This window comes from Chenopodium album, chromosome 25 (assembly GCF_948465745.1).
Source record: "Chenopodium album chromosome 25, dcCheAlbu1.1, whole genome shotgun sequence".
NCBI classification, from domain to species: Eukaryota; Viridiplantae; Streptophyta; class Magnoliopsida; order Caryophyllales; family Amaranthaceae; genus Chenopodium; species Chenopodium album.
The window spans coordinates 4,816,158-4,842,518 of record NC_137858.1 but is presented as its reverse complement, the minus strand read 5'-3'; the positions used below and the strand labels follow the sequence as shown (position 1 = coordinate 4,842,518).

The window sequence follows — 26,361 nt, the reverse complement described above, 5'->3', positions numbered from 1 at the left end:
ATGAAAGAATGCAGCAGAGACATATCTGTAATGTGCAATGATCATATATAAAGCATTTATTTAAGCTAAGGAATTACAGGAGCTTGAGTCCATCCAATTTGAAAACAAGTCAGGATGATAGAAGCTCCTCTGCACAAAAAACTAAAAAACGCCAACCAATACTAATGAACGTCGTTACTGACACACATCATCCCATCCTTTTCTTCAGAATTGAGGAACGAAAAAGAACTTGGTGAATCGTCAAAATTGGTTAGTGGAAAATCTTGAAGCCCACCAAGACTATATTCGTAATTTAGCAGAGAGAAGAAAGGATCATCAACATTCCCCTTTCCATCCATCATAATCTGTGCACCATTTTCATTAGTACCATTGGAGCCAAAGCTAAATCCCATATTTGCAACAGTGTTTGTTGTTTCACTGTTATCTGAAAGATTTGATGGCACGGATGTTCCTTTATGTTCCTCAGAAGGAATGGCTGGAGTATGACCCTGGAAAAGAGCAATATGCCCAAAAAGCTTGTCTTTTCGAGAGAAAGTTGTTCCACAAGAACACAGCCATTTATCCCTGCCACAGTGCTTTTCATGGGTCTTGAGATCAGCAATGACAGAGAATTTCTTGGTATGGCATCTGCTACAAATATAACTCTTGTCGCAGTGAGTTCTCTTATAATGATTTTTCACACACAAAATAGTTTTCAGAGGCTGAAACTTTTTATGCTCCTTATTCCTTTTGCAACCTACAAAAGGACAGGAATACCTCTTCAAAAGCACCTTTTCTGAGCTAGACTCCTTGTTTGGCTTTGCCAGGGCAGCCGGAGTTTTGTACTCATCCCCATGACCTCTCATGTGCATCCTCAAATTAGCATCTCTTTTGAAACCCTTCCCACAAATGGTACAGAAGTGGGTATGGGGTGCGAGAATTTCTTCCTTTTCTAATTGCAAGATTTCATATGATCCAGGAGGAAGATGCTCTTCTTCCTTGCCATCATCATCATCTTTTAGTTCATGATCTTCTTCCATGTTGTTGCAGTTCATTTCAGTTACACAATTGGCCGTTACCTCCACCTGGTTTGACTGCTCCACTGGTTTAACTTCACCAACAGCTTGCTTTACTTGCCCTATGTTGTTTTGCGACATCATGCTGGTACCAACAGTTGTTGCTGAGGGAAAAAGGGTCCTATTAAGAAGCAAGCTAGAATTAGCAGCAGAGAGGTTATGCTTCATTGATGGAAGTAGACTACCAGCTGCTGATATCAACTGGACTATAATTGAAGTAAGATCAGCTGTGATAAGCTGCTGCTGCTGCTGAATAATAACTTCTTCTTGGTTGCCAGGAACTTGAGCTTTTCGGCCAACGATCACATGAACTAGCTCTTGGAGTTGGTGGATTTTTTGTTCCAAGAAAGAGAGATTATTGAGCATTGCTCTTGGGTCAAAGTTACTACCATCAGGCATCTGATTCATATGAGCCCCATCTTGGTTTGGAATTTTGCCCTGGTTACTTGGATTGCCAACAAGCAAAGATGAGTTCTCGGAAGGTTGGTTAAATTTGGAGAATGAAGAATCTATTCTCATGCTGTAATCAAGTATAGAAGGATCTTCCCACTTTGACGGTTCCTGAGAAATAAAATTGGTGAACGGCTGATTGTTCAGGGATGCATTCTGCTGCACTTCGTTCCCAAAAGCTGAAGGGTCAGTCCAATTTTCTGAATTTGGCCTATCTTTAACGTCCATTTTCAAATTCTAATCAGGTACAAATTTAACAGATGGCCAAACCTGGATTAATCACATAGAAACATTATTATTATTCTAGTGAAAGAAAAATAACTGCACGTCCGCACAGATTAGTAAAAATAACAGTGCAAGTGTTTGGGTGGATCAAAAATCAAACACTTCCATTTTACATAGCACTAGACAACATCAGGGACCTCAGAAAATGAATTCATGACAAATTGTCAAAAAACAACCCTTGTTTTGATCCACTGATATACTTTGTATGATATATGATATACAGTATCATTCTGCACTTGCAACAATATAGTATGTACAAAGCCTGAAGAAGCTAAAATAATACTATATATCAAGTTAGTAACCATTTCAGTAGTTCAACTGTTGACAACATCTGGTGAGCAAAAGAGCAAAAAAATCTTATCAGCCAACGCAGCTAATAAAAACAAAAGTTCATCCTAAAGCAAATAGACTTGCTCTATATTTACGATAGCCATTCAAAGATTTGATATTTTTCCTCAGTTGTTCTGCACTTCTAACTCTTTCAACAGTTACACAGATTAGGTGGTAGATAATTGCTGTGGAAGTCAAGTTAAACTTATCTCATACATCACCCTTTTAAATATTCTCCTTTTAAATATTCCCCATGCGATAAAAAATAAATATAAAAAACCATGTCAATAATTGCATTTCTTTCATGTTTAAAACACCCAAAAAAACCAAAAATAAAAATAAAAAAAAAAAATAAAAAAATCATGATATCCTCCTTTATTCTCCGTTATCTCTAAGCTCCAATAATATCACATTTCACTTACACAATAATGATATCTACAATATTCCGTCACTCTTATGGAAGAATAAACACCATTCCTCTGGGTTGCTGCGCCAGGGTAAATATAACGGTTCAAACTATGGATTGGTCTGTAAATTTGTCATGAGATACAAGCCATATAAAATTTTAGAGCATTTTAGTCTTCATCAAGTAAAGACAAACTTGCATTAATATAAGCCTAGCTCGTTTTGTTTCCAAAAAAATTAAAAAAAAAATATAAAGACAAACTTATTAATTAACACAAATCCCCACCCCCATTCCCCCAGGTGACCATGTCCCCTTTCCCCACCCCAAAATTCCTGGCTTTGTATCCAAGCTCTACCTTATCTTCCAAACAAACCCAACCTATCTTCAAAAACCTGAAAACTCCGTGAGAAACTGAAAACATTAGAACAGTAAGAATCATGATCTTCCAACAATAGGCATCAAAGCAATACCAGCTCATGGGAATAAAAGGCAACAAGGCCAACAATAGGCTGCTACTCGTTACACCCATATGACCTATTTCAACTGCAGAACCAACCTGGTTGAGCCTAGCCATCTAGCCCATCCATACTAGATACTCACAGAAATACTCTTAAATAGTATACTCTATCCATTATAGTGGATTATTCTCCTCCCATGTGATTTACCCTCATTTTGAAGGATTTTAATCTTCTCTATTCTTTCTTATGGTTCTGCTCAAAATTTTATACTATAATTGTCATCATCGAAATTAGATCCGGCCAGTTTTCCATAAGAACATTAAAGATTTTAAAAAGACACCCAAAACGTCCGGAGATCAAAGGAAAACCCCAATTCCTACAACAAAAAAAGGTGTCATACAAGTACAACCACCACCTACATAGATACTCTTGAATCATGATGCAGGTATGGGGCGGTCAAGATGTACACAACCTTACCCCTAACCAATCAAAGACAATGATGCAATTTCTGAACAACATACAATAAAGGATCATTATATTATGACCTCAACATCCAGAACCAACTTCTACTAAGCATATAATATATAAGTCCTTCAAGATGTATCAATTTAACTCAAAACTAGCAAAAACTACAGCAACCTATGACACAATTTCATTAAAAAAATTAAAAAAAAAAAAAAAAAAAATCATCAAAATTCAGCAAAAGTTCAATAAAGATACAAACTTAATCAAATTTTAAGGTCGACCCACAATTAAAAACACACAATTTCAAGAATGTCAGCAATTAAGTGCACAAAAATAAACATCACAGATCTTTCACCTTCACAAAATTCCAGAAATAGAACTTAAAACAAGTACATCAAACAATTTAATAATAGATAAAATAAATCAACTTTATGAAAAAAAAAAAAAAAAAAAATCATCTTTTGTATAAGGAGGTAAAAGAAAGCAGAACTCACCAGATTTAGGGTTGCCCAAGAATCCTTTTTGTCAGCTCAGAGCCCTAATTTCCATCCAAATAAGAGAGAGAAAGTTACCCAGATGTTGAAAAGAGGAATTGAAGTTCAACTAGATCAATTAAATAAGCACCAAACAAATCAAAACCAAAGATAAATAAATATAAAAAACAATTTAAAAAAAAAATAAAAGGGATTCAATGTATTAGTAGCAATTTGGCAGCATTTTATGGTAGTCCCCCCGCCCCAAGCAACAGTAATACACTATGTGGGACCAAGATGAGTCAACTATTTGATCATCACCGTTAATTTTCCACTACATCAAGTCCAAGTCTCAATCACCACCGTTTGTTGGTGGGTCTCATTCTCATAAAACATGATCATCATGATTCACAATTTTATATAAAAACAAAATTAAAGTAAAAAACTAAAAAAGGGATAAACTTTTTATTACCCAGATGATTAAAGTTTTGATCTTTGAAATCTGAGTTGATTTCCCACTTGATAATTGATATTCTAATTATTGGAAGAAAAAAAAACAGAGCAATTTTTTTAGAAAAATATATGTAAAAGTTATGATCTTTGGAGGTTGCTAGGAAACCATGCCACCTGCGAGGAAGGTTCAGAGTGGGAGAATCGATGAACAATTGAAGTTAATTGGAAGTAAGCAAAGTCAAAGTTAACAATTTAATACTGCCAGCCTTAAGCTAATCAGGAGTTAATTAAACCTATTAATTAGTGAATTATTTTGGTTAAGTTTTTGTCGTTTGCTCTTTTTCGACCAGACACAATCACATTATGACACAAATGAGTGAAATGACCAATAGTTATGAAGTTTGAAAATAATTATACTTAGGGTTTGTTCTCTTTAGATTAATTTCAGTTCAGTTAAGTTTTTAATTTTCTTCTCACATAAAATATTTAATTCAATTCAGCTCAGCTTAGCTCAGCTCAGTTCAATTAATCAGAATAGGCCCTTAGACTGTATTGGATTGTCAAGTTTCATCATTCTAATTCAAATTAAAAATTGCCCTTTTTGGATAAGTTCAACTTAAAATTGCAATACCTAAATATTTACATTATTAATAAAAATTACACGTAGAAATTAACAACATTTTAGTTTTAGATAATAATTCCTTATGATGTGGTCATAAATAAAGTGATAAAAATGATAAGTAGGGTTTAGCAATAGGCCACAACATTATATTATATGGTATAATTATTACATTAATTAGTCAAAACAGATAGAGTTTCAAATGTGGATGCAAATTAAACATATACAAGTATGTAGATTAGGGAAAGATTATTTTTATAAATGTAATATGTGATCAAACTCAATTTAAACTCGCTTAAATATAAAACTCAAACTTTTTCCCCGAAAAAAACTCCAAATAAATATTACCCGCTAACTTTGTCACTTTGCTTTAAAAAATTTTAATTACAAAAAAGATGATGCATACTTTATAAAATGTCCACACTCCACTTTGATGATTAGTGTGGGAAGGGTTTTATTTTTGTTGAAGGGGTGAATTATTTGATACAGTACGAAGTACTGTTTGTTAGTTGTTGCATCTTCTCCTTGCTTAGGTCATCTCAATCCAATTAGAGACTAAAATAAGGACTTTTTGATTATCTACAGCATACCCAGCCAATTGCCAAACTTAGGTGGGAAACTAGTAGCACATGTACGATGTTAGTTTAATTAGCCAATCTTTGAGAAAAGTTAGATACAAAACTCTTCAAACAAGTGAAAAGTCAAGTTATTCTGACCACATATTGAACTTAATCTTGAACTTTTGCTTAATAGAGAGCTTTTCAATTGAATATTCAATAGATTTGCCAAACAAGTCGGCCAAGTCATTTTAAGCTTAGTAAGTTCATAATGGATTTCAAGTACATTCGAGTATTGTATATATTGGTTTACTGGTTACTTTAGTGTCGAAATGAATTAACCATGAATTAACTTATACAAGTAATTCCGAAATTCTAATTCCAAAGTTTCGTTCAAAATCTATCTTGTTTAGCCCCAAACCAAAAAAACAGCTAACCCTAAAATCCGTGTAGGGTGGTCACACCTTTCGCCCAATCTATAACCATGCATGACTAGACTAGCCTAAAATGATAAGTAATTCTATAACTATCACACAGGGTACTATCTTTTTCCTTGCCATTCTTAAAGTATCTTCAACCAGAAATTGGTAGGTCCAAAATTCCATCCAATAAGAGATGAAAAGATGAAAATGAAGCCTTAACAAACATGTTTGTAAAAGCAATGGACCCAAAAATGAATAATATGACTAGTCCCTCCCAAAATATGACATTTGCAATGACGAAATTCTGATGTCCACGGGAGCCGCATGCAAACGTCTTTACCACATATTTTTCCACGACTACACCATCCTAATCTCACACAAAAAATTTCCAACTTCGCAACTGCACAAAAGAGAAGACAGCTGAACGAGTAATGAAAATGCCAAATAGGATATACAAAGACAACTTTGAGCAAACAGAGCAATACCCCTGTGCTTGATACATATCGAGCCAATGAAGTAAGCAACAGATATATGACAACGAGTTCAGGATTAGACCGGTTGCAGTGACGCATAAACAGGAGGGCTGCGAAAGATTTTCTTGATCTTTGGCTGTTACTTGTTTGCTTTAAGCAATAAATGGAAAACGGGTGACACCTACAGCGACAATTAAGAAAAATAAAAATACACATCAAAAGCGTGATAGTGAAGGAATCAATAAGGCTGGTGAGAGCACAAACATATTATCCATCTCTTATTTCTGATTACGTTGAAAATGAAGCAAAATGGACAGCATGCAAGGGCCAGCTTTTTAAAATCGATAATGTAAGAACACAAACACATAATTTTGCCTTTGGTCTAAAATGAATCTATGCGTTTGTTGGAATGCCAAGGATCTATCATGGGTACTTGAGGTGTGACAAATAGTGGTAGTAACATAGAGCAACAATCAAATTTACTCGGAAGGTAATAACGATCTTTTAAGCTCCAGTTGCAACTGCATTAGCAGGCCAAAATATAGGTTAAAAGATTGTGATCTTACCGATCCGTTTATCTTCTCTCATGCCATCATCGAAATCATCATCTTTTTTCATTTGGATTACCCAAGCAGGTCTTGTCACCAACAGATGGCAAGAATGGTACAGCAATAAATTACTCAAGCACCCTCTCACCTGCAGGAATCAAATTTTTTAGTGACAGAACATAAGCAATTACAACATAGGTAAATTTAATCAACACTTCAATTTAAGGGTGTGGATGTGTGGGTGTGTTGGGAGTTGGGGGGGGGGGGGGGGGGAATACACTAATACAATGAATAAAACAAACCTTAAATTTGGATATACAGCATATACTTGCATACTCGAGTTTACCATATTGATCAGCAGGATCCTACATCTGAGAATTGAGGATTTAGCTTCCTCTCAACAAGTTATTCAGACTTGCTAGGGAAACCGAATCATTTGTTGTGTCTCTTTTGGATAACCACTCTTCTTTAAAATGCAGATCAATGTCCCTAGAATAAAGCCACATGATCAATCTTTAAGATCTAACTTCTACAGCAATTAAAAGATATACACAACTATATAGTATTGTCATGAGTCAACTCACCTCCTCAAGGAAAGAACTTGGTAGTTCCTTCTAAGCTCAAATGTGTATTTTGTAAGGGCTTCTTGGACATATTGCTTTCCAACAGTTCTCACAGCAGCTGCATTCAATAAATTCTCCAGAGATCCATGTTTTTTAATGAGTTTAAGAGCAGTCTTCCTACCAAATCCTGAAACCAGATTCTGGATTCCAGGAACACCATCAACTTCATCACCAATAATGCATCCTACAAAATTGGAACTCCTTCAGAAAATATTTGTAAGCCAACCTCAAAATACTTATCTGTGATGGAATTCACATTGATGATTATACTTGTGTCAATCAAATCTAAAGTGAACAAGTTCTGAAATTGTATACTTAGTAAAAAAAGAAAAACCAACAGACTCAGAAAAATTTACTAGCGGTGTTCCTTTTAGATAGTTAAATAGTGCTCTTTTTACTGTAAGGGTAAATATTTTAAAATTTCAGTTCACATACATCTACAATATTATAGAAACATGTGTCCTGGTCCTCCTGCCCTGTACAATAGTAGATTATTCTGCAATATTAATGTCCTAACGCAAGCAAATATCAAACTTAGAAAAATTAAATGTTCAGATTAGCATCATAATCACAGCATTTCTCCTTAGAATCTACTTGATGACAAATGCCTTCTAACCATTCCTCCCAAGCTTCATAACAGCTTCAACAAATGCAAAAAGAATGCAAAGTAGATAGCAAATTAAACAGGGAAAATATGCAAGAAAGTCATTTTTGGTTGATGAAGATCCCTAGATTCCCTACAGTAGATGCTACCATGAAATCATGGCTATTCCTGGTGAGAAGTTTTTACATCATTTTGTTGATTTGCTTCATGTAGTTTGTAAGTGGTTCAGCTTGTTGTTGCTGTTATGTATAGGATTGGTGATTGTTTTGACAGTAGGGGACTTCCTGGAAATGACAGTTTTGGGCCATACTCATGTTGAAAGGATCCTGTATTTTTAGGAACACACCCTACACATGGGCAAGGCTCTATGGGTATATTTGCATGCAAGACCCTTTTGTTCTTTGCCATTTAATGATAGCAATAGCAGGAAAGTCATAAGTTGCAAAGACAGCGAAAATAGCACATGTTAACTGAAGATAAAGGGAAGATGATCAGAAAGCTCACGTAGACTTAGATCAGACTGCGGGTCACAGCTATATTGAGCAATATAATGCTTCAGTGTATAAAAGGACCACCTTTCGAGCTCAGGCACTGGTTGAACAAGTTGCACATTTTCTGAAATCAATTGTTTGAAATCTTTATCAGGTGAAGCAATGACCACCCTCTTTCCTCTATCCGAGACTTGGCTAGCAAGGGTAGCAATAACATCATCTGCTTCCTGACCTTCAAGCTTCAAGACCTGTATGACATTAATGTTTAAATTTAATTAGCAAGCTTCCTGACCTTCAAGCTTCAAGATCTGTATGACATTAATGTTTAAATTTAACTAGCAATGATAGGCATCGAGGATCAGAAATCTTGGTTCCCTGTACAACCTCATTTAGAAATCCAACACTAATCCTTCAGTTCTATTGTTTACAGATATGAAGTCTACTATTATTTTAAGATATTCAATTATGTCTAGCTGAAACCAGCAGAGATAGAAGAGGGAGTAAAAGGAAAAAAGCTACACACCATCACCAATCAGTCCACCACCTAGGCACCTAAGACACACACACAACCCCCACCCAAAAGAAGGGGACTGAGAGGAGTCACAGTGCCAGGGATAAAGGAAGACATTGATGTCCTGTCCTTGAGATTCTTAAGCAAACTATATGGTTTATCAGATCAGAACAAGGGCGGTTACCATTCATTTTTGTTCTATATTCCATTTCCTTTTTCTTTGTTTTTCTTTGGCCATGAGAGCATTGATGCAACTTTAAACTAAGGAAACGACATATTATTTTATGATATTCTTTAAGTTACAATTTTACAAACGTATAAGAGATTCAGAAAAATCAGCACAAACAAGTAAAAGGAATACTATTTTCACCTTACCGGCACATTACAGTCTTTCAGAAAATCTACAACAGGTTTAAGTGACCTTCCATTTGAAAGCTGTTCGAATCCCTTTGAAGTATATATACGCCTTAAATATTTGAGCCTGTGTGCTTTATAAGATGGTAATATTTGTTTGCGGTGTTCATGGCCTCCTTCCCCATCGAGTACCTACCAAAGAACAGATCTTTTCCAGGTAAAAATCAACAGCTTATACATAAAAAAGTACCATATCAATAAAGATATTGTTACACAGGAAAAACGTGTTTCAAGTTCCAATGCAAACTATTCGTTGTTTCCCTGCCAAGTTGTTATCTTTCTTTTGAAACATACACAGTCTCATAAAAGATAACCATAGGAAAAACACTTCTTAAGTGTTACAGCAACACCTACTCAGCAGCGATTGTTGCACAATGAGTACAGCATGACAAAGTCAATACTTGGTCCAATGTACATGGTACTAAAATATCCATCGCAATAGAAGCCTTGTTCAATACTTGGTAGAACAATGGTCCTCAGGATATCATCTTAGTGTGAGCAAAGATTTTTTTATACTTCACAGTCAGCCTAAAGTATATTGAAGATTATATTTACAGAAGAATTGACCTTAAAAGAATTACTAGCATAGTAGCATGTACTAAGTAGCATACCCATTTCCTTATATTCAAGCCCACCTTTTTTGTATAAGACCATCCCCAAGATAATAAAACTCTTTTCTTCTACAAAACTCCGTAAAACTTTATTCTTAGTTGTATTTCGCCCATCCTTCACTTCAGTCTCTCTTCAATATTTCATAGCATTTACAACTCAGCCTATTGTTCGGTTGACATACAAAATCATATCATACAGTTAAACACCACCAAATTGGGACATTGAGATTCATGAATGTACAATTTTTAATCCATGATTACTCTTTGCTATAGATAGTAATATAAAAATTATAAGCTCCCTTGCATATAATCAATCAGTAAAAAGTTTCATCTTTTGGAGAAACTAAATTAAGTGGATGGGCAAATCATTTGACATCCCAAAAAGGAGCACTATTAAGTAAACATTGTAAGATAGAGGAAGTAAGTTAATGCTTAAACTAACTATATGAAAATTTCAGTCAAACAAATGATTACATTCACCTCTAACCCTTTTATAAGTTAGAAGGACATGTTTCATCAATTGGCATATTTTGAATTTAAGGCAACCAATGAATCCAATACAACTAACAGTCAACAATCCAGGTTTCTTGAACCAAGATCCAAAATAAATCTGAACTTTTACACAGCATCCATCGAAATATTAAATTGACTCGTGTAGCATAACCCATCCTTTGATGGAGACATTATAAGACTAATAGGCAACGAAATTTACATTTCATAGTAAACATATTCTTGTTCTATTTCTTACACTTCTACATAAGCCGTAGCAGCTTAGCTACTGGCTTAAATTTATACAAATGAAAGCAATCTAGTCTAGCAACAAAAGTCAAATTTAGCAAGATATACCTTACATGAATCATATTCATCTATAAAAACAAGCTTAAAATAAATATCCACTCCCTTCCTTCAAATTTAAGAGCGCATTGATCAATGCTGGTTGAAACACAATCTATTATGCAAGTAACATAAAAAAAAAAATTAAAAAAAAAAAGGGGTATTCCGTAAAACATTGGTGCATACTTCCCACAAATTCCGATAGGAACACTGGCCGCCGTGGCCCAAACAAAAGTAGGAGCATTGGACTTGGAAATTACATATTAAGGCACACCAACTTTTTAGGTTTCAATAAAAATCATACTCAATGAAATTTCTACCTAAAGCTCTCAAATTCAACTAGCAACTCCCCTTCAATGATAAAAATTATTCTTAGCACTCTCCCATCATCCTTCATTCATGCCTTTCCTATTAAATTCAGCAGCCACACTACATTTCTTTGGGGAAGCATATTATCTGATAATTCTCAAAACTCATATGCAACAAAGATTACATAAGAAAGTACATTAACCAATTAAATGAACTTGAAAAAACAATCAATTCAACTCTTTTCTACCAAAATTCTGAAATTGAAATTCATATCCACAATCTCAAACTCAACCCTATTATCATAACATTGATATTTAAACATCAAAATTCCAAAATATTCATCTCAGCTCAAAATCAGTACAGCAGAAGAATCAACCAAAGAGATTAGGATAGAAAAAATTACAGCAATAACAGGATGATTAAGGCTGACTTCAGAAAAGAAGAGAGAAATCCAATGAGCAAAAGATTGTAAACTGGGTGAACTCCCCTTGTAGCAAATAGGGTTTACATCCAAAAGGAATACCCTTTCCTTAGTTTTTGCTAAATTTTCAGGAATTGAAGAAACCTTCTCAGCAATTGTTTGGGTATTTGAAGAAATTGAGGAAAATACTTGGAGTTTCTTGTATTTCAATGGTGATTTGGTGCTCCATTTGTTATTGTGAGGGAAAGAGAGAGGTGTGTGGAAGTGTAAGATGGGCGCTGCAATGCTCAACATTTTCTCACTTCGCCCGCTAACAAGATAAGAAGAAGATGGTTTTGGTCTTAGTTTGGAGTCTTTGCACTACCGGTGGCAGTTGGCAAAGGGAGGTGTGCGAATGACTGACGGTTTTTTTTTAAGCGTATTTAGAGGTGGCAATCAGGTTGTTTGGATTGACTTAATTTATTCATAATCGTCTTTATATTTTGTTGTCAATTGTCAATAAATTTATTATGTAAAAACTATCATTGTTAGTCTAGAAGGTTGGATTTGAAATCAGGTTCACTGATTTTGATTATAGTTTGAATGTTGATCTTGTAATTTGGTGCAAGACAATCTTTTCATGTCTAGAAATCAATTAGGAACTCAAACTTTATATGCTCTCCAAATACTCATAATAGACTATGTATCAACTTTCTAGGTCTTATGTTTACCTTGAACACTTCCTACTTGCCCAAGTGTGTTCAAAACATTCTAATTTTACAAAATTAGTAACTCGCAAATTGAGACTTCCCTAAAAAAAAAATTTACTCTTTACAAAATCAACATCAAAAGGTAGAATTACACATATGAATGAATTGCATGTCAAAACCTTAATCACCTAATGTTGTAAGACTAACACAAATGAATGAATTGTGCCAAAACCTTAACCACCTAATATGTTATGCTCGTATAGACATATTCACATACACTTCCTAAAATTCTACAAATTTATAAGTTTCCCAAGTATAAAGAGAGTTACAAATAGTAATCTAGCAGAGATTTAATCACATGTTTTAGGTATTACCTTCAAGACTTTAACCAACTAAGCTAGTTGACATCCACATAACTTATAATTAAAATTTATAACGACTTATTACATATTTACATGACTCATTACTCCATACTTATTAGCATTAATATACCAAAGTATAATTAATTGAAAAATAACACAATTTGCAAAAAAAAAGATTTTCGCTCCGGCAATAACAAGAATGATCAAAAACAGGTGAAAGTTAGTTCAATTTTCGCTCAACTCTTCTTTCCCCTGCTATTTCTCTTCGATGTAATCGAGGCTCTGTCAAACCAACTACAACACTCTCTTCACTCCCTTCATTCTCTTTCTCTCTCTTCTCTGATCACACTAAAAAAAAACAGAGTAAGAATTACAGAGCTTTCAACAATGGCGAACCTCCTAAATCTCAAAACCACAACATTCCTCCCATCATCCCATTCTCTCCGCCACACTCAACGTCACCCCACCCACCTCCTCGCAACCCGACCCGCAACCCGAATCCGGGCCAAAATCCGCGAAATCTTCATGCCTGCACTCTCCTCCACCATGACTGAGGGCAAAATCGTCTCTTGGATTAAATCTGAAGGCGACAAGCTCTCAAAGGGCGATTCCGTTGTTGTTGTTGAATCTGATAAAGCTGACATGGATGTTGAAACCTTCTATGATGGGTTCCTCGCTAAGATTATTGTTGATGAAGGGTCTTCTGCTCCTGTTGGGTCCGCCATTGCTCTTCTTGCTGAGTCCGAAGCCGAAATCGCTGATGCCATTGCTAAGGCTACGAATGCTTCTCCTCCTGCTTCTAGTTCTTCGGAGTCTCCGCCATCAAGCGGAGCTCCGGTAGTGGAAATTAGGGAGAGTGTCAAAGCTCCGGTGGTGAAGGAGGGAGGATTGAGTGTTTCGACTCATCCGGCGTCGGAGGGAGGGAAGAGAGTGGTGGCGTCGCCGTATGCGAAGAAATTGGGGAAGGAATTAGGGGTTGATTTGAGGAGTGTGGTTGGGAGTGGGCCGCAAGGGAGGATTGTTGCTAAGGATGTCGAGGCGGCGGCGGCGGCTGCAGCTGAGAAGGTTGTTTCGAAGGATGCTCCGGTGGCGAAGACGGTGGAGTTAGGGAAAACGGTGCCGTTTACGACAATGCAGAATGCTGTGAGTAGGAATATGGTGGAGAGTCTTGGTGTGCCTACATTTAGGGTTGGGTATACTATTACTACTGATGCTCTTGATGCTTTGTACAAGAAGGTTAGTTTTCAATTTGATCATAATTTGATTAATTTTATTGTTAGGTTTTAGTTTGATGTTTTAATCTTAATGGAATGATTGGTATTGAATGAATTACAGCTTGAAAATATTGCAAATGTCATTTTGATTGTTAGTGGAACAAATTATATGTTTAGTTGATTGACTAGAGGAATAATAAGCTTTGATCAGATGTTATGTTTAGTTTGAAGATAATTAATTGACTGAATTATGGGATGAATTGTTCTCTTTATGTTAATTCTAAAGACCATAAATAAGATGGTGTGATCACTGTTTTGGTATTTTAACCTGAATAATCCTTGGTTTAATTGATTGATCAGTGGGGAGTGAATCACTGAATGTTTGTTTTTTATATGAATGAATGAATGATTAGTTGAAGTCGAAGGGGGTGACAATGACGGCATTGTTAGCAAAGGCTACAGCTTTGGCATTAGTTAAGCATCCTGTGGTGAATTCAAGCTGTAGAGATGGAAAAAGTTTTACTTACAATAGCCATATTAATATTGCGGTTGCTGTGGCGATGGATGGTGGATTGCTTACCCCAGTGCTCCAAGATGCTGATAAGGTTCAATTCCTGATCATCATTACTATTTTATTTTTGGTTGAAGGGTGGTGATAGTTTTGCTAGTTACTAATTTAATTAGCAGTTTTGTTGAAACTGTCAATGTATCTAATTGTTTTTGTAAATTTTTTTCATAGGTTGATATCTACACACTTTCAAGAAAGTGGAAGGAGTTGGTTGACAAGGCTCGGGCCAAGCAGTTGCAACCTCAAGAATATAGTACAGGTACTCGGTCACATTACTCTGCACACAGTCTAGCAGTCTTCTTATAATGCATCCCCTTTTGAACAAATGAATTTAGGGTCTATTACTCTATTGTTGACAATCTGTTATATTTTCCCAAGATTGTATTTCTTGATGAGACTATGAGAGGGTCACATTACTCTGCATGTAGTCTACCAGATGATTTGGACGACATGATTAGCCAATTAGGCAAGAAATTTGGTCAGCAGTTTTAATTTTGTTTTTGATTGGATTGTGTGACATCCCTCATTTGTAATAATGAGTTTCGGAATAATAAAAAAACACCAATGAAGATCGTATACTTGTATAACAAACCATCTTTTCTGGCTACTCACTGCCAATGCAACAAAATACCAAACTTATCACAATACCAAAACAAACTCATTCCTAGGACTTTATAGACCTATTCATAGGACTCTTATGGTTGCAAACCAACTTATATGACCCCAAGGAACACCCCACACATTCAGTTCAATTTTGGAAAAATTGCCCAAACTTGTCTCGGAAGCGTGGGTTATAGCCTTCAATTTTGGACAATTTTAGACTATTTCGGACCCGTAGAGGAAACGTGTTGGGGTTGCTCTCATAGACACCACAACACCCATGTAGTCCATTTGGGTGGTTAGAACCATCCGCTTTGCCTTTAAACGGCCAATTTAGTAGTTTAAAGCTTACGCCCTATTCATCAATACAAATTCACCACAAGACTATAGGTTTCAAACAACATTATATGATCTCCAGATGGCATCCCCTATGATCCCGAAACTATTCGATACCGAAACCCTGAAATTGGTCAAAATTGTGGATTGTTTTGGGACAAATTTGGACTTTTTGGGATCCAGAATAAACCATCTACTTTGCCTTCAAACAATAATTATGGCCGTTTTATTGGACACCTCTAAACATTGGCAAAAGCCAAAAGGTCACCTTGGGCCTTTATTGACCAACTAATGAACGTACATGGTTCAAATTAACAATATGTGGCTTCATATGTATGCCCTATGATTCAATAATTGGTCGGATAGTGTGTATTATATCCTTCAATTTTGGCTTCTAGAGAATAGTTTTTGACCCTACAAGATTATACATCGAGGTGTTTCTTGGGGACTCCAAAGGGCCTCGGGAGGCCGACTTGGTCCAGAGGCATCTCATTCAAGCATTGGGAGGCCTACTTGTTGCTTGGGGGGTCATGTTGTATAAGATAGTATCTAAATTTTTAAAACATTGTTCTCTAAAATTCTGAAGCCCATCTTTTCCCCTTTTTTTTCATGAAGCTGCAATGTGATAATGATAATGTATGAACAAGTTGAACATGCAGATAAAAAGGGATTGGTAAGCATTCAATAGATTATTTATTCTCCTTTGGAGTGGATGATAGTATCTAAATTTTTAAAACATTGTTCTCTAAAATTCTGAAGCCCATCTTTTCCCCTTTTTTTTCATGAAGCTGCAATGTGATAATGATAATGTATGAACAAGTTGAACATGCAGATAAAAAGGGATTGGTAAGCATTCAATAGATTATTTATTCTCCTTTGGAGTGGATGGTGTTATCAAATACACTTTAGAGTAGTAAATTCAGATTTCGTTTTCTTACACATGTCTTGAACTTCATTTCTCAAGTGGTGCAAGTTTGAATTTGTATGGTGGAATTTGGTGGTCAATTGGCATTTGATGATCCAGGTATTTAGAAAGCATTGTAGTTTCATAGTGGACTCGAGGCTAGGCTCTTTGCTATTTCAGGACATTTATGAAAGTGTTTTTTTTTTTTTTTTTTTTTTTTTTCTCTCTTTGCTTTGCAGATTGCAGTAATCTATGTCTTTAATGTACAATGTACATCTTGTATATCCAAGCATCTGAGAAATTTATTATTCTTGTAATCTTGAGATTCTCATTGTGATACTGGTAATTTACTCAGGTACTTTCACTTTATCTAATCTTGGAATGTTTGGTGTGGACCGCTTCGATGCTATTCTTCCACCCGGAACTGTAAGTTCTTTGAAATGGATGCCCTTTTTTAAATAAAATAATACATTTATCTCAAAGGTTTAACATTGGAAGCAGAACTGATTGAATTTTCATTTGTGAACTTAATATTCCAGGGAGCAATAATGGCTGTTGGTGCATCTCAACCAAATGTCGTTGCCAGTAAAGATGGTCGAATAGGCATGAAGAACCAGATGCAGGTGAATGTTACTGCTGATCATCGTGTTATATATGGTGCTGATCTTGCTGCTTTCTTGCAAACTCTAGCTCAAATTATTGAGGATCCTAAGGATCTGACACTATAGTTTACTCCCTTCTGAATTTAATACATAACTTCCAAGTGTTGAGATATTCATTCCTCAAATGATGCTTCCCAAATTACAAGTGCTGGTAACCCATGTGGAGATTTTAGTATACATTATAAGCTTATTACTGGATTACTGCTGGAATTTTTTTTGAAAAAATTCCCTGTCTTGTGTTTTTCTCCACTGCTGGTCTCCTATGAATCCTGAGACGTCTGGATTGTTGTTTGTCCACCATCATTGTCAAATCTGTTTCATGTATCATTGTCTTTTTATAGTTCTAGCACTATTTGTGATATTTAACCATAGGAACTATTGACAAATAATGTCTAATATAATGGCTACCTTGATTCAAAAGTTCCTACTTCCCATTGAAATTCCTTTTTTGTCAGCAAGTAATGTTGTTACAGATTGCAAAATGTGCTTCTATATATTAACAAGACTCGTTAAATACCCTGTTCCACTTTTTGCGCCTGTGGTTTTTGAAGTATCTGGTACATTTTTTGCTGAGTATGTATCTTATGATCTACTGTTTAAATGAAGAATATTCTGCAAACAATATATGATCATCTGTTAAAGAGAATTCATTGCATATATGAAGCAGTTCTTATTGCTGTGATAGGGATTTCTGTTTATCCTTTCATTTCTAAAAAACACATTAAAAAGAATTTGGTGATAGATGCGTACAGATAGCTACGTATATTTTAAAAGCCATTACCAAGGCCGTCTTAATTTCTTGGCTAATTCAAAATTGACATTCTATAGTTATTAACCCATCTTCTTCTAGGCTGTGGTCATCTTGCATTCAACAGCATCCTTAGCACACTCTTCATCTTTGGCCTTGCCTCTGATGAGGCGTTAATGCAAGCCAGAGCAATTTTTAGTACTGCTAGCATCTGGCTTCTTACTGATGGTGATGTCCGACTGACTCTGAAGTCGAGAATCCGATCCCATTTTTGTGGCTGTGTTGAATTTCTGAGAACCCACTTAGCCAATTCTGTCCCCTCACTAACTGCTTGCTTTCCTGTTAGAAGCTCTAGCAGAATCACCCCAAAGCTGTAGACATTTCCCGCCAGTGTCACCCGCATTGTGTAAGCATATTCTGTAAACCCGAGAAAGTTACAGTTTGAATTTTAGGAAATCAACCAAAACAGAAAGTAAAGTCCAATTAAAAACATATTAAAGCAAAAAAAAAAAAAAATGCATAACCTAGGTAATTTAAGATGGAAAGACTGAATAATATATAGATTTCATACCTGGTGGGATGTAGCCAACAGAACCTGCCACGGCTGATAGGCTGCTAGCGCTCTTTGAGGGGTCAATCACCTTACAAAGCTCGATATCTCCAATCTGCGGCTCCTTTGATGACTTGAGCAAGACAGTTTTGCTTGAGAGGTCAAAAAGCAGAACTGGACCGGTCGAACATCCATGGAGAGAGGCCAGGCCTTGAGCCACCCCGACTGCTATACTACACCTACTCACCCAATCTAAAAGAGTTCCTGAACTTCTATGTAGGGAATCAAACAAAGTCCCTTTGAATGACATTTCATAGATGAGAAAAGCACTATCTGCAGCCAGTGTATAAGCTAGAGGAGTCATGATGTTTGAACTGCTCAGCTTCCCTAGAGCCTCTAGCTCCTGCCCAAAGCTTCCCTGGTTGCTCGGTTGGAAAATCCTGTCGGTGCAGTTGAGTTTCTTGACAAAATAGCTTACTCCTGAGGGCATGACTGCTTTGTAGTAGGTCGAAAATTTGGTCTTCAAGACAAGATTTAATGGGTTTGATACTGCTTCCATGGCTTTAGTAAAATCAATGTTTGATTTATGGGTGCTGTTGGTTGTCAAGATGTGACTTTCTATAGCCAGAGGGACAGGAAGATCCGGTTGTCTTGACTGAACATCTATATCATGAACCTTGTAAAGTAGTCGCATTGAGAGAAAAACCCCAAGAATCGCGATCAAACCACCAAAGAGAGCTGCACTAACTACCACTGCAATTTTGACAGCAATTGACATTTTCTGGTGGTTGGTGTTTGGCCTATCTGGTGGTGGATAAGAAAGACCTGAATTTCCTATGGTATCTACAATGACAGTGTTACGAAATTTTGGAATAACTCCAGAGAGATTGTTATTGTCAAGTAACAACCATGTTAAGCTCACCATTCTAGTTAGAAAGTCTGGAATCTCACCAGAAAATCTGTTGTTGGAGAGATCCAAAATCTCCACGGAAGTCATCAGATCAAGTGATGCTTCGGGGATTCGCCCTTCAAATAAATTGTGGCTGAGGTTCAGAGAATACTGTAAATTTCGGGGCATTGGAGGAATCTTCCCACTGAGATGGTTTTTCCCAAGCTGGAGTTCAATCAGCGAATTCAAGTTGCCAATGTTTTCTGGTATTGGACCACTGAAATTGTTCTCCTGCAAATGCAGGTATCCAAGTTTTCCCAAGTTTGAGATGGAAGGAGGGATTGGACCGCTAAGCGAGTTCCAGCTGATATTTAGGCTTGTCAACTTGGATAGCTGGGTGATTTCACTAGGAATATTGCCAACAAAGTTGTTGAGCTGAAGACTCAAAACTTGAAGCTGCTTCAAATTCCGCAATTCTGTTGGCAAATTCCCAGACAGTTTGTTATCAGCCAAGTTCAACAAGCTTAACTTGTGACATGAGCAAAGATCAACAGGTATTGTTCCATTCAAGGTGTTGTTTTCCAGCTCCAAATATACCAAACTCTGAAGATCACTGAAATTGATTGGCAGAATTGTTCCATGCAGTAAATTGCCTCCCAATCTCAGCCTAACCAAACTTGAAGAAACATTCCCAGGTATCGTTCCAATCAACCTATTGTAAGAGAGATCAACTGTCTGCAAGTTTGGTTGTGACAATAGATCATTTGGTATTGACCCACCTAAGTTATTATAACTTAGGTCCAAGTTCTTCAAAAACCTTGTAATCCCAGATGGTATACTGCCATGAAAACTGTTCCGATTGGCTGCAAATCTCTGTAGTCTTGTGTTATTGGAAAAAATGTCGGGGACCTCCCCGCTTAGATTGTTACCCGATAACACTAGCACTTCCAACTTTGGGAGCTCCTGAATTCTATTAGGAATCATACCGTCGAGCTGGTTCAAACTAAGATCAAGAACGGTCAGATTTCTGTAATCAGCAAGCTCTTCTGGTATAGTGCCTTGAAATTTGTTGGCTGATAATTGAAGTTGCTCTAACCCCTTGACTTCTCCGAAGTTTGTTGGAATGGACCCAATGAAACTATTTGAGCTAAGGTTTAAGCTTTTGAGACTCACCAACGCATTTAATTGCGTCCCAATGGATCCACTCAGCGAATTCTGAGATAAATCCAGGGCTTCTAAATTGGTAAAGCCATTCTCAAAAGAAGGCAGAGAACCAGAAACTCTGTTCCAGCTGAAATTAACTGATTTAAGCGTAGAAATATCGCCACAGCTCGATAAAAACTCACCTGGGATTGAGTTTAGGAGGTTTTTGGAAACATCAAGAACCTCCAAAGATGAAATTTGGCATACAATAGGTAAGAAACTGGAATTGGTGAGTTTCAAGCTAGAGAGAGAGATTTTGACAACAGAGCTGTTGAGGTTATTGCATGCCACACCGGTCCATGTACACGGGTCTTTGCTAGTATCCCATGAGAAAGAGGACACTTGGCTGTGAAGGTGGTCGGAGAGGTTGATCATGGACGATTTCTGCGTGGGAGATAGCTGTGCAGAAACCGAATTCAAGAAAAGAAAGAAGAAGAAGAAGAAGAAAGTGAAGCTGTCAATTTTCATGTTGGATAAATATGTTAGTGTTTGAAGGGAGGAATTAAGAATGAAGAAAGAAGAATCAGAACAGAGGAGCAAGACAGAGGTAAGAGTGAGAGAAGGAGAAGAGGTAAGGAGAAGACAAGAGTATTGGCGTGTTTGAAAAGTTGAATTGACTTGGAAAAATCAGGCAAAGACTTGGATTTTCCCTGTTAAAGTTGCATTGACTGAATTGTGCTACATTACATTTAGGCTATCTATCTTTTCCTAAACCATTTTCCACGTTGATTAGTATTTTGTAACTGCATGACCCCATCTGATAGTAACATCACATGCATTTACGTATTTATATACTTTGTACGGTGTATAAGAATTAGTCTGATTACTTCCTGTATTTATGAATTTTTAACTTATTTTATCGATTTTTTAACTGGATGTTAGTTTCTTTTACCCATAATTGAAGGGGGTTGAAGTTCCTTCTCCTTCTGCCGGGTAAGGCACAGGGGAGGATATATTGGACTACCCATTTTTCTTCCATTTGTATGCATTTCTTTTGACATATTTTATAGTGTAGAATGTGTCCGTGCTTACGGGAAACTCTGATCACTCAATGCTGTGACAAATTTAATGAACAAACTGTCAAACTGATCTACCCCAGGCAAATTGGATACATATATCCAAACTTAATCTAGCGAAGTAGGTGGTGTGGTACACTGAAAATCAATGAAACATAATTTTATTGCATAATTGCATCTTGCATCTAAGATGAAGAGCTGATAAAGTACAGATTAATGGACTGCTTTATTTATGTCAGTGACCTCCTCTGAAATCTGGCAACATAAATAGCTATAGTTACATATATTCTGTTATATAAGCTGTCAATGAAGTTGAAGAAGGCGTATCTCCAAGTATGTTTTAATGCAAGAGTACCACAGACACCCCAAAATCCAAAGTAGAATCCAAGCCCCATACTCACGTACAACCCTATATAGAAGTGTTTGTTTTCAGCTTCTTTTCTTTTCGATGAGCTATCTCCTCCTTCCACAATACCGCAGCTGGTTGTAACTGGTTGTCCACAAAGCTCAAGATTGCCTACAAAAGCTTTCAATTTGAATTTCTGCAGCGTTGATGGAATCGGGCCAGACAGATTATTATATGACAAATCAAGGTAACTCAGTAGTCTCTCTGACCCGAGCATTGAGGGGATGTTCCCTGACAGCTCGTTGCCTGATAAGTTCAAATACGTGAGTTGCATGTCTTCAATAGGTGCTGGAATGGTTCCTGAAGTTGTATGATGATTATGAGAGTTAGAGAAGATATGTATGCAGCAATAGCAACAATATTGAACACGACATTTCAGTAAAAGAAAAGATTGGAATATTACCAGAAAATCTGTTGTTGGAGAGATCCAATAATTTCAGAAAATTCTGTTTAAAAAGTGATGGTGAGATTCTTCCTTGGAAAAGATTGTTACTGAGATTCAGAGCATATGCTGAATTTAGAGGCATGGGAGGAATATCTCCGCTAAGATAGTTGTTTCCTAACTGGATTTCAACAAGGGAATTCAAGTTACCAATGTTTTTGGGTATCAAACCACTTATATTGTTGTTTGAGAAATCTAAGTGTTCAAGGTTTGGCAAGTTTGAGATAGAAGAGGGAATTGAGCCACTTAAATTGTTGCTCGACAAATCCAAGTATAAAAGGTTATTCAAGTTAAAGATAAAATGAGGGATTAAACCACTTAACTTGTTGCTTGACAAATCCAGGTTTCTAAGGTTAGTCAAGTTAAAGATAAAAGATGGGATTAAACCACTTAACTTGTTGTTTGACAAATCCAGGTGTTCAAGGTTAGTCAAGTTAAAGATAGGAGGGATTGAACCACTTAATTTGTTGTTTGACAAATCCAGGTTTTCAAGGTTACTCAAGTTTGAGATAAAAGGTGGGATTAATCCACTTAGCGAGTTCCAGCTCATACTTAGGCGGTTCAAGCTAAACAGCTGTGTGAATTCATGAGGTATGTTTCCAACAAAGCTATTCATCTTAAGGTTCAACACTTGAAGCTGCTTCAGATTACCCAATTCTGCAGGCAGTTCACCAGATAACCTGTTTTTGGCCAAGTTCAAAGACAACAACTCCTGACATAAACCAAGTTCAGCAGGGATCGTACCTGTCAACTTATTGTAAGAGAGATCAAGATACCTCAGGTTGTTGCAATGAGGAAACTGCTCTGCTGGAATTCTGCCTTGGAAATAATTGTATGACAAATCAACTTCTTGTAACCCCTTCAAATTTCCAAAAAGATTGCTAGGAAATGACCCGGCCAAGTTATTCGAGCTAAGTTTCAAGCTTCTGAGAGCCACCAATCCATTTAAATGCTTCCCAATGCTTCCATACAGTAAATTAGAAGACATGTCCAAGGACTCTATGTTGGCAAAACCACCATTTCTAAAAGATGCTAGATTACCATAAAGTTTGTTTTGAGAGAAATTTACCGATTTCAGACTTGGAAGTTTGCCACAACTTGAGAAAAAATCATCTGGGATTGAACTTAGATATGATTGAGAAATATTAAGAACTTGTAGTGACTCAATTTGGCATGCAACTGATATAACACTTGAATTGGTGATAAAAATTTCAGAGAAATCGAGTTGAGTAACAGAGTTGTTGGTGCATGTTACACCTCTCCATGAACTACATGGGTCTGTGCTAGGCTCCCAATTGATAAAGGGTTTGTCATCCGGGAGAAGTTTGAATAGAGAAATCATGGTAGATTTCTGTGTTGGAGATATATGAGAAAAAACTAATAATGGACTCGAGAAAAGATACAAGATCAAAATGAACAAATTTATGGTGACGTATATTTTCATGTTTGTTTCCATACTTAAAAGTGTGTGGTATGTAGGTAGAAAACAAGTAATGACAATGGCTAATACAGTGAGAGTGAGAGAATGCAGATGAGGAAATTAAAGAGAAGGCATGCAGAATAGTATGTGTAGACGTATTTGACAGGTTGAACCGTTGAATATTCTTGGATTGACTTTTAAGTATAAGGGCAAAGACTTCAGAGGTTACTTCTTGTATGGTGCAGTTACAAAATTTGTACACTTTGAAATCATTATTGTAATTATTTACACGCTTTTGAAGAGTTCCACATTGGTCGGGCCATGAAATTATTAGTATGTGGAGCGGGTCAAGAAAAAAATATACTTCGTAAATCGATCTCTGAAATAGTAAATGTTCAACTAATATCTGGGAAGTAAGTGGGAACTGGTTAAAATCACGAAATCAGCTCATAAATTACAGAGGAAACAAAGATCATCTATGCTGTCAAATTTACTTCTTCATTAGTCCAAGACTTGGTGGAAATAAAACTTAACAAGCTCGATAAAAAGTTGGTACATTATTATTAATATGAATCACGAAAACATACGTAGCTGCATCCAAAATGAAGAGCTGATGAGAAACTACAGACTACAATTTTATGTCAGAGAATTCCTCTGAAATCTGGCGACATAAATAGCTATAGTTACATAGATTCTGTTATAAACGGTGTCAATGAAGTTGAAAAAGGCATATCTCCAAGAATGTTTTAATACGAGAGTGCCAAAAACTCCCCAAAATCCAAGGTAGAATCCAATCCCTATACTCACGTACAGACCTATATAAAAGTTATCTTTGCCTTCATTTTCTTCTTGTATGGATGGGTCATCTTCTCCTTCCGCAATGTCACAGCTGTTTGTTACTGGATACCCACAGAGGTTAGCGTTCCCGGCAAAACGATTATATCCAAATATTTGTATCGTAATTGGGATTGGTCCAGATAGGTTGTTGTTGGACAAATCAAGATAGCTGAGACGACCAAACCCGAGTTGAGAGGGTATATCCCCTGACAATGCGTTGCTTGCTAAGTTCAAATTTGAGAGCTGTGACATGCCTTTAAGGGTATCTGGAATATTGCCTGAAATAAACAACCCAGTTAAATTCATGAATATAAAAGGTTGTAGTAGACATTAACAAGCACTAAAGGTGGCATAGCAGGAAATCCAATATAAATTATGTTGAGATGTTATTACCTGAAAGTTTGTTGGAGGAGAGGTCCAGAATCTGTAATTTTTGGGGCATGAGAGGAATTTTTCCAACGAGAAGATTATTGCTCAAGTGAAGTTCAATCAAAGAATGTAAGTTACCAATTTTTGTGGGTATTAAACCACTTAACTCGTTGCCTGACAAATCTAGATATCCAAGGTTAGTCAAGTTTGAGATAGAAGGGGAGATTGAACCATTAAAATTATTGTTTGACAAATCCAGGTTTTCAAGGTTAGTCAAGTTAAAGATAATAGGAGGGATTGAACCACTTAAATTGTTGTCTGAAAAATCTAGATTTTTAAGGTTAGTCAAGTTTACAATAAAAGGAGGGATCATTAAACCACTTAATTTGTTACCAACAAAGCCATTGAACTCAAGATTCAACACTTGAAGCTGCTTCAGATCACCCAATTCTTTTGGCAGTTGACCAGATAACCTGTTTTCCGCCAAGTTTAAAGACAACAACTCCTGACACAAACCAAGATCAGCAGGGATCGTACCTGTCAACTCATTGTAAGAGAGATCAAGATATCTCAGGTTGTTGCAATTAACAAACTGCTCTTGAATTCTGCCTTGAAAATTATTGTATGACAAATCAACTTCTTGTAACCCCTTCAAATTTCCAATAAGATTGCTAGGAATTGACCCGGTCAATAGATTATTTCTAAGGTTCAAGCTTTTGAGGGCCACCAACCCATCAAACTGCGCTTCAATGCTTCCATTCAGTGCATTATCAGACAAGTCGAGGGACTCTAAGCTGGTAAAACCACCTTTATTGAAAGGTAAATTTCCAGAAATAGAATTCAGACTAAAATTTACTGATTTCAGCCTTGGAAGTTTGCCACATATGGTTAAAAAATCATCTGGGATTGAATGTAGATAGTTGTCGGAAACATCAAGAACTTGCAGTGATTGAATTTGGCATGCAATTGATATAACACTTGAATTTCTGATGTAGTAGTTGTAGTAGGTGAGATCGAGTTGGGTAACAGAGTTGTTGGTGCATATCACACCTTCCCACCTACATGGGTTTGTGCTTGCATTCCATTTGGGAGAGTTATAATAATAAACAGAAGCATAATTTTGTGGATTATGGAGAAAGTGAAAGAGGTTGAGCATGACTGATTTCTGAGTTGAAGATTGTTGAGAAAACACTAACATACTCCACAAAAGAAACACAAACAAAAGCGACGAGTAGTTCATGGCAATGCCCATTTTCAACTACGTGTTTGTTTCATCGACTGTGACAATGGCGTTATATAAAAAATATTGAGACTGAGAAAAGGGAGATGAATGA

At 36.5% G+C, this 26,361-nt stretch overlaps 5 protein-coding genes and 1 pseudogene across 7 annotated transcripts; 1 reads left to right on the top strand and 5 right to left on the bottom strand.

Moving 5' to 3' along the window:
- Positions 1-22: 22 nt before the first annotated feature.
- LOC145613111 (protein SENSITIVE TO PROTON RHIZOTOXICITY 1 pseudogene) lies at positions 23-4,105 on the bottom strand (annotated as a pseudogene). Its single transcript, XR_014106866.1, has 2 exons — positions 3,944-4,105; positions 23-1,775 (listed from the first exon to the last, which is right to left on the bottom strand). The product of XR_014106866.1 is annotated as a protein SENSITIVE TO PROTON RHIZOTOXICITY 1 pseudogene (transcript).
- A 2,076-nt stretch (positions 4,106-6,181) lies between these two features.
- Positions 6,182-12,166, bottom strand: LOC145614611 (uncharacterized). Of its 2 annotated transcripts, XM_081669675.1 has the most exons (8): positions 11,795-12,166; positions 9,599-9,769; positions 8,726-8,960; positions 7,579-7,801; positions 7,297-7,483; positions 7,013-7,142; positions 6,459-6,627; positions 6,182-6,373 (listed from the first exon to the last, which is right to left on the bottom strand). In XM_081669675.1, exons 1-5 carry the CDS (start codon positions 12,104-12,106, stop codon positions 7,381-7,383), a joined length of 1,044 nt encoding a protein of 347 aa, XP_081525801.1. In that variant the 5' UTR covers positions 12,107-12,166; the 3' UTR covers positions 6,182-6,373; positions 6,459-6,627; positions 7,013-7,142; positions 7,297-7,380. The 2 variants fall into 2 exon arrangements, with proteins under 2 accessions (XP_081525801.1, XP_081525800.1); XM_081669674.1 differs by having other exon boundaries at positions 6,182-6,627.
- A 956-nt stretch (positions 12,167-13,122) lies between these two features.
- Positions 13,123-17,567, top strand: LOC145613337 (dihydrolipoyllysine-residue acetyltransferase component 5 of pyruvate dehydrogenase complex, chloroplastic-like). Its single transcript, XM_081668422.1, has 5 exons — positions 13,123-14,099; positions 14,491-14,682; positions 14,817-14,904; positions 16,841-16,911; positions 17,025-17,567. The coding sequence occupies exons 1-5, from the start codon at positions 13,251-13,253 to the stop codon at positions 17,211-17,213; spliced, it is 1,389 nt and encodes a 462-aa protein (XP_081524548.1). The 5' UTR covers positions 13,123-13,250; the 3' UTR covers positions 17,214-17,567.
- A 212-nt stretch (positions 17,568-17,779) lies between these two features.
- On the bottom strand, positions 17,780-21,081 carry LOC145613336 (uncharacterized). Its single transcript, XM_081668421.1, has 2 exons — positions 18,467-21,081; positions 17,780-18,312 (listed from the first exon to the last, which is right to left on the bottom strand). Exons 1-2 carry the CDS (start codon positions 21,003-21,005, stop codon positions 18,005-18,007), a joined length of 2,847 nt encoding a protein of 948 aa, XP_081524547.1. The 5' UTR covers positions 21,006-21,081; the 3' UTR covers positions 17,780-18,004.
- Positions 21,082-21,698: 617 nt separating this feature from the next.
- LOC145613057 (uncharacterized) lies at positions 21,699-23,743 on the bottom strand. Its single transcript, XM_081668117.1, has 2 exons — positions 22,363-23,743; positions 21,699-22,259 (listed from the first exon to the last, which is right to left on the bottom strand). Exons 1-2 carry the CDS (start codon positions 23,741-23,743, stop codon positions 21,784-21,786), a joined length of 1,857 nt encoding a protein of 618 aa, XP_081524243.1. The 3' UTR covers positions 21,699-21,783.
- A 613-nt stretch (positions 23,744-24,356) lies between these two features.
- On the bottom strand, positions 24,357-26,353 carry LOC145615266 (uncharacterized). The gene is made up of 2 exons (XM_081670330.1): positions 25,052-26,353; positions 24,357-24,936 (listed from the first exon to the last, which is right to left on the bottom strand). The coding sequence occupies exons 1-2, from the start codon at positions 26,277-26,279 to the stop codon at positions 24,458-24,460; spliced, it is 1,707 nt and encodes a 568-aa protein (XP_081526456.1). The 5' UTR covers positions 26,280-26,353; the 3' UTR covers positions 24,357-24,457.
- Positions 26,354-26,361: the final 8 nt, after the last annotated feature.

What these genes read in the sequence shown, in the direction of transcription:
- LOC145613337 (XM_081668422.1), top strand. Translation starts at nt 13,251, where the DNA reads ATGGCGAACCTCCTAAATCTCAAAACCACAACATTCCTCCCATCATCC. An exon ending in TGCTCCAAGATGCTGATAAG is followed by an intron (nt 14,683 to 14,816) that starts GTTCAATTCCTG and finishes TTTTTTTCATAG; the next exon opens with GTTGATATCTACACACTTTC. An exon ending in CTATTCTTCCACCCGGAACT is followed by an intron (nt 16,912 to 17,024) that starts GTAAGTTCTTTG and finishes TTAATATTCCAG; the next exon opens with GGAGCAATAATGGCTGTTGG.
- LOC145614611 (XM_081669674.1), bottom strand. Translation starts at nt 12,106, where the DNA reads ATGTTGAGCATTGCAGCGCCCATCTTACACTTCCACACACCTCTCTCT. An exon ending in TGAAAGACTGTAATGTGCCG is followed by an intron (nt 8,961 to 9,598) that starts GTAAGGTGAAAA and finishes AATGTCATACAG; the next exon opens with GTCTTGAAGCTTGAAGGTCA. An exon ending in CAAGTTCTTTCCTTGAGGAG is followed by an intron (nt 7,484 to 7,578) that starts GTGAGTTGACTC and finishes GCTTTATTCTAG; the next exon opens with GGACATTGATCTGCATTTTA.
- LOC145613057 (XM_081668117.1), bottom strand. Translation starts at nt 23,743, where the DNA reads ATGATTTCTCTATTCAAACTTCTCCCGGATGACAAACCCTTTATCAAT. An exon ending in CTCCAACAACAGATTTTCTG is followed by an intron (nt 22,260 to 22,362) that starts GTAATATTCCAA and finishes ATACAACTTCAG; the next exon opens with GAACCATTCCAGCACCTATT.
- LOC145615266 (XM_081670330.1), bottom strand. Translation starts at nt 26,279, where the DNA reads ATGGGCATTGCCATGAACTACTCGTCGCTTTTGTTTGTGTTTCTTTTG. An exon ending in CTCCTCCAACAAACTTTCAG is followed by an intron (nt 24,937 to 25,051) that starts GTAATAACATCT and finishes TGTTTATTTCAG; the next exon opens with GCAATATTCCAGATACCCTT.
- LOC145613336 (XM_081668421.1), bottom strand. Translation starts at nt 21,005, where the DNA reads ATGAAAATTGACAGCTTCACTTTCTTCTTCTTCTTCTTCTTTCTTTTC. An exon ending in TGTTGGCTACATCCCACCAG is followed by an intron (nt 18,313 to 18,466) that starts GTATGAAATCTA and finishes TCGGGTTTACAG; the next exon opens with AATATGCTTACACAATGCGG.